Raw genomic sequence first — 20,956 nt, 5'->3', positions numbered from 1 at the left:
ACCATTAAACAAAAAAAACTTTAGGAACCTCTGGCTTAGATTGTTATGGATGCTGCTACAATGAAATGGAAAGCAATTGACCAAACACAAACAAGTTTGTTCCCATGACTACACATACACTAAAATGATAAAATATTAAAATCCTTCCAAGACAACACTTTATGAATAGAACAGATGTTCGGTCAAATTCAATTTAACTTATTGAAGAAAAGTTAGTGAAAATTAGCAGCTTAACCAGGGATGCTTCTAACTGTACAAGGACTAGTACAACACTTAGGTGTAACTTACATGTACATCGAAGGGAAATCCAGAATTGCCCATGAAACTTGTACGACAATTATCTGCCTTTGTTAGATCTGAATTGCTATGTCTTGAGGACTGAGATTCTGTGGCCATTAGAGCTTCAAATGTACTTGAAGACGATTCAAGAGGACCTGGAAAGTTAAATTAAAAAACTTATTATGGATGCAATTACTTAATATAAACTCAGTATGTACAAGCATATTGAAAGTTAAAAAGAACAATGTTTCATTTACATATTTTCTCACCTACTGATGCAATTTTTTGTTATAAAAACAAGCAAGAATTTCATATTTGCATACTCTTAGATGTCACTGTAGCTGTTCAAGGATAAAAATTGAAAAAAAATAACAATAAATGACACTAAAAACACACAATGGAGATGTAAGAATACAAACAAAGTTACAAGACACACAGTATGTTTGTGTCTCATCTGTCTCCCCTGACAATGTGGGTGATAAACCCATGAAACATCTGATTTTAAGTATATTTTATTGTGATATCTTCTCTTTAATGCTTGGACACATACAGTGACAGGCAAGAGCATGTGATGTAAGATTATATTTAAGGAATTACATATTCATTATGGATGTATTAACATTAGGGTTGAGCCGTTACCACATTGAACTGACACCCACACCAATGCAGATTCTCTTGCAGTGTTTCACTGATACCAATGCTTGAAAATTGCACTAACTAAAAGTCATCCAAAATGAATATTAATGTGTAAGTATCAATTATATGCAACAATTTACCAAGAGTTTTGATTTAAAATATTCAAGAATGCCATAAGAATATTAAAATACAGGTTATGTAATCACAACATCCAGTTCTTTTGCATACAACATTGAATTTTTCATAATTTTCAGGATAATTAGACTTCACAAAAGCATCACACCATATTTTTGCAGACCCGTAAAACAACAAAAGGCCAGAAAAGTATCACTTGGTATCAGTAAGTAAATTCCAACCAATACCTTTTGATATCGATACATTGCATCAGTATCAGATCAGCCCAAATTAATACGAAATATTTACCAATATAGATTCAGGGGGACTGCACTATGACCTAGTAAAAATTCAAGCATAATACAAAGGGTAGTTTTTTAGTAATAGAATTTGCATTAATATTTTACACTAATGAGGTATTTACCACAGTTCTTTGAACACCATTAATACATGAACTTATAGTAATGAAGGAGAGACTTACACAATACAATATTGAAGAAAATTAAAACATCTTTATGACTACAGAAAAGTCAGTTTCCACAATGACACAGAGGTGAATAACAAATAATGTGGGGTCAAAGTCCAGTCCAGTCAATTTTGGTACGATCATGAAAACTTTGGCTTTGCAGAATTACATGTTTTGCTGTGTCAACGGGGTACTGTAAAGTCCCTACTTGGCAGCAGTGGCAGCTGGTGGTCTGGGACTATGGGTGTGCACCTTGGCCTGACGTCCAGAAGAAGTGTTGTTATTCCCACTCAATTATTCCTACTCGTTTCTGCTAATCGCATTTGAAATCCAAGTTATAATACACCTTTCCCTGATAATGAGACGATAGCAGAGTTATAACAGTTGGGCTGAAAAGTTCGTAGGCTGACTCATAGATGGCGTTACTAGAATTAAATACATGTGATTTTTACTTAGTACTAACCTTCAAAAGATACGTGTATAAATTTCACAGCTGCCGGATAATTAGTTCATGAGATATAGCATTGTGAGTGAAGCAGCTTTTGTTATTGTGAAAAAATGGATAAAAAAAGAATTTCGTGTGTTAATAAAGCATTGCTTTTTGGCGAAAAAAAATACTGTTGAAGCCAAGGCTTGGCTTGATAAACATTATTCGGACTCTGCACCAGGAAATTCAACCGTTGAGAAGTGGTTTGCTAAATTTAAACGAGGCGAAATGAGCATCGAAGACGATGCACGCAGTGGACGCCCCAAAGAGGCTGTTACCGACGAAAACATCAAAAAAGTCCACAAAATAATTTTAAATGATCGTAAAGTGAAGTTGATCGAGATAGCTGAGACTTTAAAAATATCAAAGGAACGTGTTGGACATATTGTGCATGAATATTTGAACATGCGAAAGCTGTGTGCAAAATGGGTGCCGCGCGTGCTCACAATCGACAATGCACCGTGTCACAAATCAATGAAAACGATGGCAAAATTATATGAATTAGACTACGAATTGCTTCCCCATCCACCATATTCTCCAGATCTGGCCCCCAGTGACTTTTTCCTGTTTGCAGACCTTAAAAGAATGCTCGCTGGAAAGAAATTTAGCACTGATGAAGAGGTAATCGCCGAAACTGAGGCCTATTTTGAGGCTAATGAGAAATCGTACTATAAAAATGGCATCGAAAAATTGTATGACCGCTATAATCGTTGTATCGCCCTCGAAGGCAACTATATTGAATAATAAAATCGAATTTTGTCAAAAAAATATTTTTTACTATGTTAGCCTACGAACTTTTCAGCCCAACTGTTATTTCATGAAAATTTTTAAAAATAAGGTTTCTTACAAAATCGAAATACCCTAGTGATTTTTTTTAATCAATCACTAGAAAAGATGTGTTATTTGGTCTCTTTCGTGACCTGTAGAAAATTCAGCATTCGATAACCTGACAAAATCACTCACAATGCTATATCGATCAACTGAGACTATGGTTTGTAAGGGATAATAATATTGCCAGTATTTTGTGTAATTGCCGTGTTTTAATAACGTATATTATCTTTTTTTCAATGTAAATATGTCCCATCAGAAACCCAAGTTTAATGCCTCATAAACATTTCATCGTACACTTAAGTTAATTAACATTTTTAATATACTTATTCACTTTAGTCATTGTAATGAGGATCCTCGAAACCCTAATCAAATGTAACTAGTTCTTGTCAGCACCTTTACAAAAATTATCTCAAATCAGTGACATAATAGTACAAGTTACAGATTCTCGTATGCACTGAATAAAGAATTGGATTGACCGTTCTGTGACAAATATACAAGATTAAACTCTGATTATTTGAAATTTTCATTGAACTTCCAAATACAAGTCAGAGCATCTAAATGCACCAATTCCTACGACATTGTGAATGTTTTTAATTCAAACCGCTGACATTTTATAAAACTATATTTACAGAACCTGTATCAACGTATTCCACTCATCGCATCTGGCCTTGCATGGTTGAATACACTCATCACTACATGCCATGCCCTCTCCCTTCCTTTCCCACCCTTCCCTCATTCGGATTTCAATGCTTTGCTCAGAACCGCATGAGAGAGATCAAAATTTCCCTTGCTGAGAAAAAAATCCCTCAATTTGCAATGATGCATGGGTTATTCTCAACTCCGTCACACAGCAAGGAGTGGAAAGATTGCAACACTACATGACAAAGAAGGAACAGCGCATGCCCGTAGCTACTATGTCACAATTCTTTGTGCGAAGTGAGTCTGAAACCCCTTGATCCAAGCCATGAGAGCCTTTCTGTTTCCTCTACTCACACAGCGCCACATCAGCCCCCGTGCTACAATGCCAGAGGTCCTGGTTCAAATCCTGGCCTGGGCATGAATGTTTGTGAGTGTCCTTTCATCAATTTCATCATATCATCACTCATCCCCATCTTCGCAAATTAGCCAAAAGTGGCAGCACAAGATGCGAAGTAAAATAAAGCAAATCAATCAATCAAACAGCGGCACCTTGGTGTGCGGCTGTGTGCATTATCCAATTGTGTTCATGCCCATTCGACACGAGTTACTCAGATAGAAAAGCTGGCGTAAGGAAGTAAATAGAAGGTGATGTGGCATGGGAACATTTGATGTTTTGGAGAAATGGCTTTCAATGAATGAATATAATAAAAATTAATTACATTGCACATTTATTTGGGTGTGCACGTGCAAGTGCACGAATAGGCAGCAGCCGCTACTGCTTGGCAGGCGATGTTAACAAAATAAAGACAGGTGGCATTCTTTTTATTTTTCATCTTAAATTAACCATGAATATTGTTAAAAAACATCCTCCCTTCCTAAGTAAAAATAGAAGCAAATAAACTTTGGTATATATAGATAAGACTTATGAATTTTTGCATTCTGTGTGTACTGGAATTTTCTCACAAAATTTGCATAGAATTCCAGGTGTGTACTAATAATTCCTACATAACTGCCAAAATTCAAGGAAATTCTGTTCAGTAGACACCCTGTGAATTAGAACCAATATAAAGATTTAAAGATGCTGATAGTAAATCCAATACAGAATGGTAAATATTTCTCAAAGATCCTGAATTCATGTCAAGAGTTGCTTGCTATTTCAGTATGAAAGTTGCTTGGTCTCTGTTTAATTTACTAACTTTCTTTAACATACTAAACACTCACTTTTCTTGTCACTTCCAACAGAGTTGAACGAAGAAAATTTGTATTCATTACTGGCTCCATAATTCTTCACAGGCATAAACCGTGAAGGCTGAGAATCGTCGTATTGTGATGAAGAGTCCTCCTTCTGAGAGAACTCACTCTGATCATACTCCATTACTTCCTCTGGAAGTTCAATGTCTGAATCAGGTGACGGAGAAGGAGCATTCACATCTGGCGATGGGATAGGACTGATTTCTTTTAAAGTAGGCATTACTTCATCAAGACGGAGTTTCAATTTCTTTACACGGTTGCCAAAATTTTTGTATGCCTGCAAGAAAGAAAATTTACTGTTTATCAACATGAATAATGGTAAAACTAAAACTAATTTGTTTTATATTTCCACAGCAAAATGTTCAAATTAAGACATTCTGTCTGAATATGACCGACACTTAAAAGTTTAGAATCCTATCCGGAAGGACGATAACACAAAAGAATCTCATCATTATTTGCTGCCACAAAAGAAAAAAGCATACTCCAACACACTCATCTCCTACTCTCATTAACTTAACCTAACTGTACGGCACAATATCTCTTTCAGAATTGATAGTAAAGGAAGGTTTTTGGGGGAGAAGTGTGGTCAGATATCAAGATCTGTTGCCCTAGTTATTTGACTTCATAAGACTACTTTTCTTTTCAAGTGGCACCCATATTGTCCTCACAATGCTTGGTCAACACCAAATTTTAGGTCCCAACAAAATAGAGAGAATGGAAAACCTCCTTAACTTCTGATACATGACAGAAAGGTGCTACACCTTGAAGGATAAAATTGCAGGGAGGGAAGTCTATAGATAAGAGAATGATTTAAACTGCTGGTCTGGGCTTGTTGATACAAAAAAACATTTTACATTGCATTGTGTGAATGAGGAATTTGAATCTAATTCTGCCACTGACAATTTCACCTATACATCTGTCGTATGACTGTGCTGTTTGGACTATTAGGTGTACTGCAGTGTTCAAGATTAGCACTTGCAAGTTCAAAATGGTTTTAAATCTAAAACCTTGTAGCACTAACCACACATTGTATTCCTCACTGTCAAACATCATTAAAGTTTTTTTTAAAAAAATTAGTAGAGGTTAGTAGAGGCACATATTTTTGGTAAATAAAATAAAATTTCGCTGTTATATAGCGGTGAATAAGTGGTATATAAAATGACATTTTGGTTTTAAATATGAGATAATAACCCAAAATTTGCACTTACCACACAAAATAAACATAGCCCTTCTAATAGCACATTTATGTCATTAATATAATATTAAGTTTATTCTTGTACAAAGGAGTCCATTTTTACTTCCCAAATATTTACAGCAGAATTAATCAATTTTCCGTGAATTGCATAACTCACAGGATTATTCTGACTTCAGAAAGTGTCATATCGGTAAATAAACTCTAAATTTCATGTACGAGGGTCACTCTGAAAGTTTTGAGAATCGACAACAATAAGCCAATGCAACACGCTGCTGGTGTTTCTATATTTAGATTGACATTTCAAAGCAAACTCTGCAAGTTTCAGCTTGCTCCAACAATGGGCTGAGTCAGCATGATAGTTTACACAGCTGTAGCTGAGGTTACGTTTCGAGCAAGAATGGATCTGAAATGAGGGCATTTCCGTGCTATGATTTTTTATGACTTCAAAGTTGGTTTAGGCAAGAGTGAGTGTCCTGAAAGATTGCACCGTGCATTTGGGGATCTTTGCCCTTCACAAGTCACCATCTATCAATGGTTTGTAGAATTTAAGAGAGGAAGGGACTCCCTTGAAGATGAAGATCGTTCAGGGTGGCCTGCAACAGAAACAACAGATGAAAATGTGGCGAAAGTTGAAGAAATGTTGAGAGAAGATCAACGATGTACATATGTGAAGATTCAGACAAGCCTAAATATTGGATCGGCAGCAGTTAGACAGATCCTGAATGAAAAACTTCATGTCAGGAACATTTGCAGTCGCTGGATCCCCCCACAACCTAACAAATGAGCAGAAAAGGACACAAGTGGATTGGTGACAGGAAATGTTGGACAAATTCAGTTGAGGAAGATCAAAAAACGTTTTTAGCATCATAACAGGTGACAAAAGCTAGATATACCAATATGATCCTCAAGTGAAGAGGCAGTCATCAGTATGGGTCTTCCCTGGGGAGGATCCTCCAACAAAAGTGGAGAGATTAAGAAGTGTTGGCAAAAAGATGATCTGTTCTTTTTCCTCTGCTAGTGGGCACATTGTTACAGTTCCACTTGAAGAACAAAAAACAGTCACTGCCAGATGGTACACAACAAAATGTCTGCCCAAAGTGTTTGATGTGTTGAGGAGAAACCGCCCAAAGACAGGCCTGTGCGGAATCATGCTGCATCATGACAATGCCTCTGCTCACGCCGCAAGGGAGCCAACAGATTTTCTGAACGAGTCACAAGTCAAAACATTACACCATCCCCCATACAGCCCAGATCTGGCCCCATGTGTTTTTTTCTTCCTTTTCCTAAAATGAAAGAAAACATTCGTTGTCGTCGATTTGACTCATCTGAAGTTGCGGTGGCTGCATATGAACAGTGTCTTTGTAGCATGCCGCATGACGCATGGCATTTAGCATTCAAAAATTGGTTTGAACGGATGACACGTTGTATAGTGTGTGGTGGAGAGTACTTTGAGAAGATGCTTTTCGAGAATTATGCTGAACAAAAGTTTCACCTTACAAGAAACATTTGAAGATAAAGAAATATACATTATGAAGTCTATTACTTGTGTGGTCAAAAAAAAATACAGAAATGTATGTTGATACATATCCGTTTGGTTACGGAATTCTTTTGGTACCTAGACGTTAGACATTGGTTGCCAATTTGAACCTAAAATAATTAGTTCTGGTTTCAAATGCTGGTATAATGTTGCCAATGCAGTTGCTGCTATATTCAGGGACTTTCATCATAGCCAGAGCACAGTGGCGAAGATATAGTACAAGCAATGCAAGCACTGCTTGCACAATTAAAATATTATTTAATGTACTTAACGTTGAGTGCATTATTTATTTTCTATCGCACTCGATTTCGCGAAATTTTACGGCCGCAAATTCTCTCCGCAGCCCGTTGGCAAGCAGCAACCTCTCTGCTTGCAGCCACTGTGCGGGAAACCAACGCTTCTTAAGTATCATATGGCGAAGGGTAGATGCTGGTGAAGGTACGGTCCCCAAACCACTAATAAAAGCTCTGCTTTTCGGAGCTTTTCGGCTTCTCGAAAACACCCGAGCCAAGCAGAAAGCAGACACTACTATCAGAAAACAATGATCTCGAAGATGTATATTTGCTTTATTATAAACACAGAATTATTGAAATAAATTATTATAACTGTTCCAAATTCCATGTAGATAAACTTTAAAGCATTACTTTGAGTTTCAAGATATGTAAAACGTGTCAATAATGTCGACGTTCAGGGATTAAGACAAACATGGTGTTCCGGCACTGGGGAGCGCTGGAATCTACAGAACAGCTGGCTGTTGTCCGCTTCACACTTCTCTTGTCTCAAATTACAACGCACGCCAGTGTTGACAACTACCAAATAATTTACACTATATTTATCGTAAGTTTTCATACAAACAAGGCGCGGTTTTTTTTTTCGATAAAACGTATGTAAAAAAAAGAGCAATGAAACTCTCTTCTGAGACCTGCAAATAGCAAAAACGTTAAGTCATAAATGCTATCCAACTCGAAATATTATTTTTATTAATATAATACATTATTAAAAAGAAGAAACAGCGCATGTTCTTCCTATTGTAATGGCCTATTATTCGAAAGCTTAATTAATTTTAAGCTTCAAGTCAGTTCTATTACTCCCCCGTGAACATTAATTTTTACAACGAGGTTGACATCACTTTTCTGTTAGCTTCTGAGCTTTTCGGAATATTTTCCATTTATGTGGGAAGAACGAGTGGTTGAAGTGAGTGTTCTCTTTTGTGAAACAAACATGAATATTTCAAATTTCGTACGGGAAGCTGTAAGTAATAGCAAGTATTTTATTATCAATAACGTGACAAGAATTTTGAACTTAGCAGTATGGCCGTTGAGAGAGGAGTTCATGGATATATTATTATTATTTAAAATGTCCTTTCTTTCCTAGAAAAACTGGGGCAATGGACTGTATAATTTATATACCCCCCCCCCCATTTTTCGGAGTACTGCATTGCTTTCCTTCCTCTTAAGACCACGCTTCGCTACTGCCAGAGCATGTATTTTCACATGATGGTTTCCTTATTTGTATTATCACCTTAAGTACAATTTTAATAAAATATATATATTCAACACTACCAAAGCAATACCAACAGCAGTTCCCCATTGTACAAACTTCTACATTCTATTGCCCGACCCTGTGGCCGAGTGGTTAGCACATCGCGCTGCGACGCCAAGGGTCCCGGGTTCGAATCCCGGTCGGGCTTGGTTGTTTGTGAATGTCCATTCATCAATTTCATCATTTCATCACTCATCCCCATCTTTGCAAATTAGCCAAGAGGCACAAAACGCGAAGTAAAATAAACTAAATCAAATCAAAATCAAATTCTACATTCTATTTTGTGCAATTAGGTGTTGTCAGAGAGGAATCATCAAATACATGAAGTACTCAATTACAGTATTTCACCGCATTTTATGCCAATTGTTTTTGCAAAAAAGTGGGGTGTGACCATTACGTGAAGCTTTATATAAAAAAATATTTAAAAAAATGAATAGTTCAAATAGACATGCACAATTTCTTCCTGACATTTCTCTGGTCTGAAAAAACTTAACACACAAGTTATCGATTTGTGCATTAGTGTCAAAATTTTACACTTGAAAAAATTTACTACAGTGTTGCAGAGTAAGGAATTATGAAATGTAATCTTCTGTGCCTGAAGATCCTGCACTGCTATCATTGGTTTCGTTATCTGGCACACTGACAATTATGCAGTGAAAGGTTATAAACTAATTTTTCGACAGGGTGTGACGATTATACTGTACTCTATCAAGGTGTGGTTCTTCAAACTGTGGCAACTGTAGTCGCCCTGTTAACACACACACACACACACATCTGTAAAGACAGCTGTGAATTTGGAGTGAAGAACACAGAGTTAACCTGTGCCACTGAAGGAAGAATATCACTAAATAAAAGATATGAGATTTGGCACGAATGCATACTGACAGCACAGTGGAATCCTGATTTTACACTTTATCAGATTTAGAGGTTTTTCCAGCTTGGCTAACCAAATAAATTTAAAATTGAGATACCACTGAACTGTATGGGCAAATATAGCGAGGAAGTCAATTCTAGAAAGGTGAGTAGAGACGTCGTGGACCAGACTGAAATATATGTGAAAACTGTGGATCCACCCGAGATTAGATTCAATCCTGGGATTGCAATTATGAGAACAAGATCATTACAAAACATACACACTTCACATCAGTTCATTGGAACTTACATTTGCCACTACTTTTGCTTCTCCTTTCTGTGTTTCGTAAAATACTTCACCCTGCTCTAGGAGATCTATTAAAACAACGCGTTCCTTGATTTCCACTTTCAAAGCATTAACATATGCTTCCATCTTGGCAGCCCCTTCATCTACCTCAGATACAAGATCATCTCCTTGTCGCCGATCTGAAAGCAGAGAAAAGAAAATGTCAATTGATATCTGTAGGGAAAAAGCACAGGACGAACATATAAAGTTTCATTTAAATGCAGAGTCACGATCAAATGGGGAAGAATATAACGCTGTTTACTCAACAGTTCCATAAAGTGTTACTCAACATGTATTTCCACAAAGTTGTTACCGATATCTAGGCAGTGAAATCTCAAGTGTGCTTTGAGAGCAAGAAGGTGAACAATGGAAAGCATGCAGATGTACAATTGTTCATTAATTTTGTCTCCCACTTTTGGCTGATTGCAATGATGAGGATGAATGAGAATTACATAAAAAAACTCTGTCTAGTAACAAACTTATTTTCACCCTGTTGGAGAATGATTCGAGAACTACACAGATAGGATATGTAGAATTCTGTTAAAATAGGATGATCCATCATACAGTACTGTACAATTAAGACTGAATGGCAACACCAGCATCTATTTGATACCAAGAGCTTTTCAAGCAGAGCAAGGAAACATCGCATTGGTAAGTGTTTTAAAACAGGAAACTGAAACCAGGTACATATGAATGAATAAGACAATATGTTGCATAATAGGGGTACATTATTAACTGCGTCCTTTGATGTGATGCCTGATGGAGGTACGCAACATATTCCTGTTGGCGGTACGCAACATATTCCTGTAATATGATTTGTAGGACTGCAGCCAACAAAAGTATAGCTGGCGTAGGCATAGAGTTCCATCTAGGGGCAGAAGGGGAGAATGAAAACATCCTGCTTTGATTTTTAAAATAGTAACATGTATTATTTTTGGATGCCGACTAATAGAAGGATACAGTGCAGTCCAGGTTTTTGAACTGAGAACACAAGTCGCTAAGATTCCTTTTGGACAGACAGTCTGGTTAGGTTTCTAGCACTGCTGAACAGTATCCAGGTCAAATTTGTGAACCACAGTGGAAGGAACAATCCGAAAATCTGTTGGGCCTTCCTAATTGAGTACAACTTGTGTTGTCAATGTTGGGAATCATCAACCAAGATATCTGTTAGGATGCAAGGAAAATAAGAAGGCGACCAAAAACAACAAGAGCATTTCTCTCCACTTCCCTACTTAGTACCACATAAAAAGCCACCTTAATCTTCAGTGAGGTGTGCCCATGTTGTGTTTACCATCAAAGCAGTGTAACATTTGTTTGCAAGATTACTATTTCTCCAATACACATGTTAAACATTAAAGTTTCTTTTATTTTTGAATTTAAAAAAAGAAAGCTGTGTAGTTTGGAGTTTAGCTGGTCTTGTAAATCTTTGGCACACAGGCTGAACCACAACCTTCCCCTTTTGTTTGTTTTCCTCTTTAGAGAAGGACGAATGTAAAAACAAAAGCACATTTCAAGGGATGCCCACATGTAGCATGACATATGTCAAGGCAGTACATACATTCTCACCAAACCTTCTCAAGCATGTCTTGTGTGAGGTTTCTGATGGTAATATTGTGTGATTTCTTCCTATGGGATTTCGTCGAAGACAATGTTTATGTTCCTCCACTTCAACAAAAAACTGCCGGAACTGCAAAGGTGCATGAATATCGCCATCGGAATCTTCACACAAGACATGCTTGAGAAAGTCTGGCACGAATGGGAGTACCGTCTGAATATCTGTCGTACCACATGTGTGGCGCATGCATTTAAGGTCAATATGAAACTTTAAACATTTCTCTTTCAAACGGTGCTAATATCATGTATTTCTGTTCATTATTGGTGAAAATAGTCTTACAAAATCAACCAATAATTTTTGAGCACCCGGGATATTTTTTTACAAAGCAGATTTCAAGACTAGAGCTATCAAGACTCTATTTTAAGTACATGTACCTCCAGGGTGAACTTACACATTTCAGACACAGCCTTGCAGATATCAAAAGCTATCAATTCTAATGGGATGGCAGATATACTTTTCCATTGTCTGTATCCTGTCATACATGTAAATTGTCTTGCATAATTTACAGGATAATAAGACTTTGCAAAAGTGTAGCTCAGACATTATTAGCCAGTATTGCTGATTAAATTTAATCAATATCAAAATACTGGTGCCATTATTGCCTCAGAACTAAACCTGGTCCTTTCAAAAGTGAGCATAAAGAAATTTTCTCTTGGGAATGTGGCATATTTCTTCTAATAACAATGATCTTGCATCTGGTGACAGAGTTTGTAATTCACAGTCGCAAGTCACAATTTGTCAAATATCTCAAGATTTCAGATTGCCCGTTTTGGCAACTATGGAATTCTGATCATTATACGGGAGGATATCAAAAGGTAATTGAGTAAATCTTTTACAGCCAAAAGGAAATTTATTCACAAAAACTGAAATATACATTTTGAAGTTTGAACATTACTCTACTTTTCCACATAGCATCCATTCACATTTATACATTTTTCCCACTGTGACACCAATTTTTCGATGCCCATGCGGTACAAAACGTTCGACTGGACGTGACACCAACGACGCACGGATGTCACAACTTCCATGTCGCAGCTGAAGTGTTTGCCGAACAGGTAAAAGTCTGATGGGGCCAGGTCTGGACTGTATGCTGGATGCTTGAGAATTTTCCATTGCCAGGAATTGACTTTTTGCGTCACTGATGCAGCCACATGGGGACGAGCATTGTCATGGAGAATGATGACCTCCTCCAGAGATTTTGTTGGACATTTAGGCGCAGAGCAGCTTGTAGACGATTCAGTGTGGCACAATATGCAGCAGCATTTACAGTTGCTCATTTTACCCAAAAATCAGCAAGAATGACACCCTGGATGTTCCAGAAAACGGTAAGCAAAACCTTTCCTGCAGACGGGGTTGTCCTGAATTTTTTGGGTGGGGGCAAGTTTGTGTGTTTCCATACCATACTCTATCACTTTCTTTCAGGGTTGTAATGAAAAACCCACGATTTGTCCCCGGTAACAATGCGGTCGAGGAATGCATTTCCAGCCCTATGGTACCGGAGCAAATGCTCAAGACTGTATTCATATTAGAGTACTGCATCGGACCACTTTCGCTCGCTCGAGCGACTCGCTTGAACGTACCGCACTCTTAGTGGAATGATGGCCTCGTCTCATATTCCAGAGCCTAATAAGCAGCACTGTCAACCTAAAACCCATACATTGAACAAAAACAACTCTATGCAATTACAATTCTAAATAATAATTTTGTATATTATGTAAGACTCAAATACAGCACATATGAAAGTATGCAATATCTACAGACCGAAACATAAAATGGATACACATAGTGACGGATCTGCCTAAGCAATTACAAATATCGTATCACAGTGCAAGAAGTACATGTACATCATTGTTCACTTACCGAAAAGGATAATCATATTCTGCGAAATAATAAAATGCAGTTATACCATTCAATCGAACATCATTTCAATGTGAAAATAATCGTAGAAACATAAAATGTCAGTCTAGGTAGTTTCAGCCCATAATCATCTATTTCATTTTCATATATCTTAGTAAGATATACAAAACTGCATTTTAACATGGAGATGATGTCTATGTTCACTTATTTTTCAATTTCAATTCGTCATTTACTTCACAATCCATATTTGAGGGCCCACTACCATAGACAAATCACGGAAATACGTCTACTAATAGAGTTCGAGTGTATATCGCTTGATCAGTCGTTTTTTTTGCTCGAGCGGAAGAACTATAAATTCTGTGTGCCATCTAGTGTTGCCCGTGCAAACTATTTGCCTCTCGAGCAAAAAACACTCATTGCAACACTCTAATCCATATGCAATATTATGTTACTGATTTCATCCTAGAGCGAAAATCCACGAAAACTCCATTTTCTCAACGAAACTGTGTACAAAACATACTGTGGCTTATTCAATGCCAAAAATATAGTAATTTTTCTGTTGTGTGGTCTAAAATGCACAGAAATATGACTCTCGTGTATCCCAGTTTTGATATCTGATTGCTTGCAATTGCATTTTTGTGACAAAGTTACTAGATTGGGGCCTACATTTTATGCACTGCACTTAAAGACACACACATGAATACTTTATGATATACAAAGTTATATACATACCGTGTTTACTCATGTATAATGCGCACTTTTTTCAAAATTTTTGCCCCCAAAAACTGTGGTGTATTATGCATGGAATAATTCAGACAGCCAACACGAAACCGTACATCATTCCATGACTACGTGATACTTGCATTGATCTTTCATGTTTACGGAACCCTATCATGTTATATATCATTGTAAAGCTTAAATTCTGCAGTTTCTGAATATGGCAACAGTATTCCATTTAAGATGAAGGAAAGTTCTGATTTTGATGGTACTTTGGATGAAATAAAAGATAAGGAAAAAGAAAATAATAATTAAAATGTAGTACTGGTCAAATAATATGAGATATGTATGTATGTGTAAATGCCTTTATGGAAGAAATCTTGTGCTGCTAACTGCTAGTTTGAGGGTAATGAATGTGCCTCGTTTAATGTTATGTTAATCACAGAAAAAGTGTGTATTTTAAAGTTCTTTTAGAAAAAGTAAAGAAGGAATGAGCAAAAACACGAATAAAAGTTTAAAGGCCATTTTCCACGATTTTCCACTTTGTAATGTAATGTTCGGTGACACCAAGGAAAGCAGTGTCGTTCTGGCGGAATTTGAGCATGCACCTCTCGTCACATGGGATGCAAATCAGTGGTACTTGTTGGGTGAGAAATAATAGAAAATAACTTCCTGAGCACTGCAAATCCATAAGGTAATTTTGATCTCACTTTCTACTATTACAGAATTCATTTTTCAGGTTACGTGCAACTTACTCACTTATGTACTATAAATAAAATATGACGTAATGCAGAGGGAGAAAAGGTGGGGGGGGGAGATCTAACTTGCTTACGACCTCGTGCATTCGCAAGGAAACCATTGACTGTCAACATGTGAGTGGCAAATTGGCGGAGGGATTATTTTTTAATAAGTTGTAATGGAGTTTTAATTGATTTTAATGGTAGGAAAAAAAAAAAAAAAACGGGTCAGTTGTGATGGAATCCCAATATTTTATCCCATCCATGTAAACCTAATCCTTGCCATCCACGAAGCTTCGGTGGCAACCGTGAAGCTGATTAACCGACCTGAAGAAGAGGACAGTGGTCCTTGAAACGTTGTCAATTACTCAACACTCACTGAACGTAGGTAAAAATAAGTTAAATTTTATTTTAATTATAATATTACAGAATAAATAAGCTGGTTAAAGAGTGAAAGCATTGGGATGCTTAACACAGTGGAGGGAGAGGGGGGGGGAGGTGGTATGAATTGGTGACTTATTGTTTACACAAGAGGATATTCTGTTGGTCCACATAGCAACAGGTGACTATAAGTATGATGTCATTTGGCATAGCAACAGCTTTATAACCTACAACTAAGAAAGCCATTTCTTGAACCTCGATTGTACTGCGCATTATATACGAGATATAATTGTTTGTCAGTTTGTCACTTTTCCCCATCAAAAACCAGGGTGTGCATTATGCACGTGTAAATATGGTATATATATAAACAATTTATCTAAATTTGATAACAAGGACCAAATTAACAAAGCAACAAGTGTAAGAAGCCTCACCTTTCAAACTGGCCCTTAGAGCATCAGCATCGGATAAATTTAAGTGTGACTCGTTAACTTTCTTCAGCTGAAGGTCTGTGTCATCCTCCAATTCCTTGCATTCCCCAATCTTGGTGATCAGTATCTGAGGCTGAAATGAGATAATGGCCACAAGACAGTTCAGAAGAAATACTGAATGCTCTGCTTGGTCTCAACAATACCTGAATTGTCTATTCTAACCAAACTGCTCATTCTTCTGGTTTCAACAATACCTGAGTTGTCTATTCTAAACAAACTGCTCATTCTTCTGGTTTCAACAATACCTGAGTTGTCTATTCTAACCAAACTGCTCATTCTTCTGGTTTCAACAATACCTGCGTTGTCTATTCTAAGCAAAACTGCTCATTCTTCTATGTAAAGTTTTGAAGTGTTGTCTGTTTAGCTACCTTTCTGCTAGAAAAACAGTGAAATCAAGATTCCTTCAAAATTATACATGAATCAATGTCTTAAGTTCCTCCACATATTTGAAAACAGATATACAGTGCCGTATTATACATTCAATATTCACGGTCCCAATAGAGCAAAATGCTATAAAATTTTCACGGATCTTACATTTACCCACATTTTAAGTTCTTTCAACTTAGTCCCTTGGAAAATGTAAAATCGAAGTTCCACTGTATTTAGATATAAAGTATACCTCACTTATATTACATTCAATGTTAGTCCAGGAAAAAGTTCTAAAGCAATTTGCCCTTGCAGGTTTTCTATTATTTTATTAATTTTGTGAAATGTTTTCATTGGAGTAAGTATTTTCTTTAGTTCAAATATGTAGCAAAATACCAAAAACTGTGTGTGTATATATAATAGCATACTCATACTCACTCATATGAGTCCACCATTCTCAAAAATACAGGGTCTGTATTTTAAGTAATGAGAATAAATCCAGAAAACAAAATTTATTACAGATATCGCTACAAACCTTTAGTAGTCTTCAAAGTATGCCCCTTGAGCTTCAACACACTTCTGCAGGCGAGTTTTCCATGCGTCGTACGCTCCCTAAAAGTCAGCAACTGGAACAGCCATCAGAGCAGGTGTGCAAGCTGCTTTGACCGCATCCAGAGTTCCGTGGTGGTGTCCTTTGAGGACTGTTTTCACTCTGGGAAACAGTAAAAAATCTGCAGGGGCAAGGTCGGGGCTGTAGGGAGACTGAGAAATCGTTGTGATGCTAGATTTCGTCATGAACTCTCTAACCACGAAGCACGTGTGACATGGCGCATTGTCATGATGGAGCTTCCAATCGGCGGCAATTTCTGGTCGCACTCGGTTGACCCGTCTCTTCAACCTTTTTAACACCCCCACGTAGAAGGAGCCATTGACTGTCTGTCCTGCAGGCACAAATTCCTGCCCTGCGCGGGGTTCATCCTCCACGCTCTCCCGGTCTTCTTTGAACATTTTGTGCCACCGAAACACTTGCGCTTGTGATAAACTGTCACTGCCGTACGCTCGCCGAATCATTTCCAGCGTTGCTGCACCAGATTTTCCAAGGCGCACACAAAATTTGATCGCGTACCGCTGTTCCATGCTTTGCTGCATTTTGCTCTTGCACACACTACTTTGCAGACGTCCACGCCGCGCGTGATCATGCCTCAACGGACGCCAGCAGGCAACAGCCGCTTGGAGCGCTTTCAAGGTCACACCCCCCACTACCGACTCCAACCGGTCCCAGCGCGCTCTGACGTCTAGTCGCGGGAGAAAAGAAATATTCTTATTACTTAAAATACAGACCCTGTAAAAATGCTGAATGCTGGAAAGTATGGAAATATACAAGACTAACTCTAAAAAAATAAAGACATTCCTTTGCCTCAGTTATATCCTCCTCTTACGAAATTATCCCTGTTAACAAAATAATACCTAATGTGTACAATTTGAAGTACATTCAACCATATTACAACATTAAGCTCGTACAATTAGAATGAAAAATTATACACAACCATGTAGAAATTGTCCAATAGCACCAGAAACACAAATGGAGAATGTAGATTGCTGTTAGAACACACATACCTGAAATTCAGTCACAACTTGGGGGGTACTTTCAGATGTTGAATTCTTGGCATTTGCCAGAAGGCTGATGAGATCTGAAATGAATAACTCATCATATATGCCTCTCTCATCCCAAATCTTGAAAATCCTCAATATGCTATGCTTCACCTTTTCGTCTCTGAAAATGGAAAGGAAAGAATGGTATCAATAACATATATTTAATTTCTTTTTAACTGTCAAAATATGAAGGTTATCGATCTCAGCCAGTTTGGAGGTGATGTGACCAGCACCACACTCTAGCTGCCTTAATACCACAGATATCCATCTCATTGAGACTAAGTGAGCCCCAGTGCTGCTTTATGTGGAGACAAGGGTGGAAAAATTCTGACCTTAGATCACTCACAACAAGAATTGAGAGATGTCCTACTGACTAGACCACATAAGCTCCAGATTATATGAATAATGTCAATTAATTTGCACTCTGATATTAAAAATCTTCTCACACCACGTGCTGACAGTATTATACATAAAAAACAGCACAGTACAATGGGAAATAAAATTAGTCCTGAACTGTTGACCTCTTCTCAGAACCATTCTCGTGTTTTGGACTGGTGTTATGATGTTCACAGAGTGTGGGTCCAACTTCACTATACAATATACAAAACATGAGCGTTCTGCTAACACTGGTTGACTGTAGAGACATCTACAGGAAAACCTGGCAGTGATTAATGGTTGGCTTTGAATGAATACAGAATAATTAACAACAATGCAGTGACAGGGCCTGAATTATGCAGCACATATTTCAATAGCATGTGTTATGCAATTGAAATATTCCATTTCTCTTTTTTTTTTTTAAGAAAAAAAATCATTATAACACATCTTTCACCTTGTGCTAAAATGATTAATGATAAGCAATGCACTTACTTCGTTTTATTGGTATTTCAGGCATTCTTTTCCAGATGCTAAATAGACTTAGATCTGTTCTGAAGCTGGCTACAACCTTGCCAGTATTCATCTAATGCCGAATGTATGAAAAATGAAATATTGGGTAAAAACTACATATGTGGCAGAAATACCACTGAAACAAGATAATATTTATGGTACAACATAATTTCTCTGTCCATGGAAGGATGTTGCTGGTGCAAAATAAAATGTACATGGGTCAAATCATGTCAAATTAACCAGTGCATAAACCTTTGATGTCATGGATTTGGCTAAATTTTGGTATACATGATTGTTATCATCTGAAATGGAAAAAAAAAATATATTATTTTTCATGTTGCCGGTTTTTGAGTTAATGAAATTTGAAAATTGACAAAATTGCCCAAATACCGCTCACCACTGAAACTTTAAATACAATTTGCAAGAGACTTGTTTCAACTACAGGGCTGGGCATGGTCTCATTTTAAAGCTTTGATATACAAATTTGCAACAGTTCTTTAATGTTTCGCTTCTCCTCTCACAAGCCATGTATCTTATCTGTCTGACTTATTTCAATGTATCAAAGACAAGTGTTTGACACGAATAAAAGCGGAAAGCGCCAAGAAGAAAATATACAAAGTGTCTCGCTGGAAGAATGATAAGAAGGAACATATGTAATGTAGGACAAAATGTATGTAATATGGTTAACATTTTTATTGAAGGGCTCATTTGCACATATAGCTTCAAAGGGAAGAAGTGCACCCGTGAAGAATAAAACCCTTTTAAATGGACATAAGATGGTTATGAAATAGTAATAGTAATGAGATTGCAGTAAAGAAGAAATCTACTGAAGGTGGCTGTAAAGAAGATGTGAAAAGGATGAGATTGCTGCCAAAGAAGTAGTTGAAGAAGTGAAGATGATACATTGAAGAATATATTTCTACATCAAAGTATGATGTCAAGGTTTCCAACCGGAGGAGGAGGCTATTGCAACAGTTCTTTAATTCAAAGACAATTTTGCGATTATACCAGGTGCATCAAAAAAATGTATACACACTTTGAACTGTCATAGAAAATTTATTTTCCAACCTACAGGGTTAAATTTCTGGGAAAAGAAAGGCTACAATCCAATTTAAAAAATAAGTATACTTTCTGGTCAAACTGAATGTTCCAAATGGTGATTTAAGTAAATGTTCAAAATGTTGGTCTTCAGCTTCGATACATTTCTGAGCAAGGGTCACGTGAGGGTGGTGTAAGTGCTAGTAGTGTGCTACACATTCTGAAGAAAGGCAAGTTGCATGTGTACATTCCAAGGCTGGTGCAACAGCTAAGTGACGACGACCCAGATCACAGGGTACAATTTTGTGAATGGGTTCAGGAGATGGTTACACGTGAACCGGGATTTATGGGTAGCATTGTTTGGTCGGATGAAGCACAATACTCAAACTTAATGGAACTGTCAATATGCATAATTGTGTGTACTGGGCTGAAGATAATCCCCACATTACTGTTGAAAAGGCTGTGAATTTGCCTGGTGTAAATGTGTGGTGTGGTCTCCTAGGGGACTCATTGGTCCTTTCCATTTTCAAGGTACTGTAACTGGAGAAAAGTACCTAACAATGCTTGCTGATTCCATTTTCCCTGCCATTCGTGCAATGTACGGTAATGACAGGTTTCATTACCAACAATATGGCATCCCGCTGCACTATCATAGGGATGTGCGAGCATACCTTGATCAAAATGTACCAGGCCAGTGGATAGGATGCAGGGGACCAATCGAGTTTCCTGCACGCTCTCCAGACCTTACGCCGCTCGATGTTTTCTTATGGGGCACAGTAAAAGATGAGGTGGACCATCGTATACCACTTAATCTGGACACACTTTAGGATGAGATTCAAGTGGTGTGTGCAGAAATCTCATTAGACACTTTAGTGCGAAGTACGGAATCAGTCTGACTCGTACTCAGAAATGTATCGACGCCGAAGGCCAACATTTTGAACATTTACTTTAACCACCATTTGGAACATTCAGTTTGACCAGAAAGTACACTTATTTTTCAAATTGGACTGTAACCTTTCTTTTCCCAGAAATTTAACCTTGTAG

The 20,956-nt window shown here is 37.4% G+C and overlaps 1 protein-coding gene across 1 annotated transcript in view; it reads right to left on the bottom strand.

Moving 5' to 3' along the window:
- Positions 1 to 20,956, bottom strand: part of LOC146002833 (uncharacterized) — a 47,097-nt gene that overhangs the window by 9,178 nt on the left and 16,963 nt on the right. The window contains exons 3-7 of the mRNA XM_083140806.1: positions 17,954 to 18,110; positions 15,914 to 16,043; positions 10,140 to 10,315; positions 4,674 to 4,980; positions 289 to 434 (exon numbers count right to left, since the gene is read on the bottom strand). Of these exons, the coding sequence (XP_082996932.1) occupies positions 289 to 434; positions 4,674 to 4,980; positions 10,140 to 10,315; positions 15,914 to 16,043; positions 17,954 to 18,110 (916 nt within the window). The remainder of the gene's footprint in view (positions 1 to 288; positions 435 to 4,673; positions 4,981 to 10,139; positions 10,316 to 15,913; positions 16,044 to 17,953; positions 18,111 to 20,956) is intronic.

This window comes from Lepisma saccharinum, chromosome 1 (assembly GCF_977018435.1).
Source record: "Lepisma saccharinum chromosome 1, izLepSacc3.1, whole genome shotgun sequence".
Taxonomy (NCBI): domain Eukaryota; kingdom Metazoa; phylum Arthropoda; class Insecta; order Zygentoma; family Lepismatidae; genus Lepisma; species Lepisma saccharinum.
Note: the sequence above shows the minus strand (reverse complement) of the source record. Positions and strands in the feature narration are given on the sequence as shown.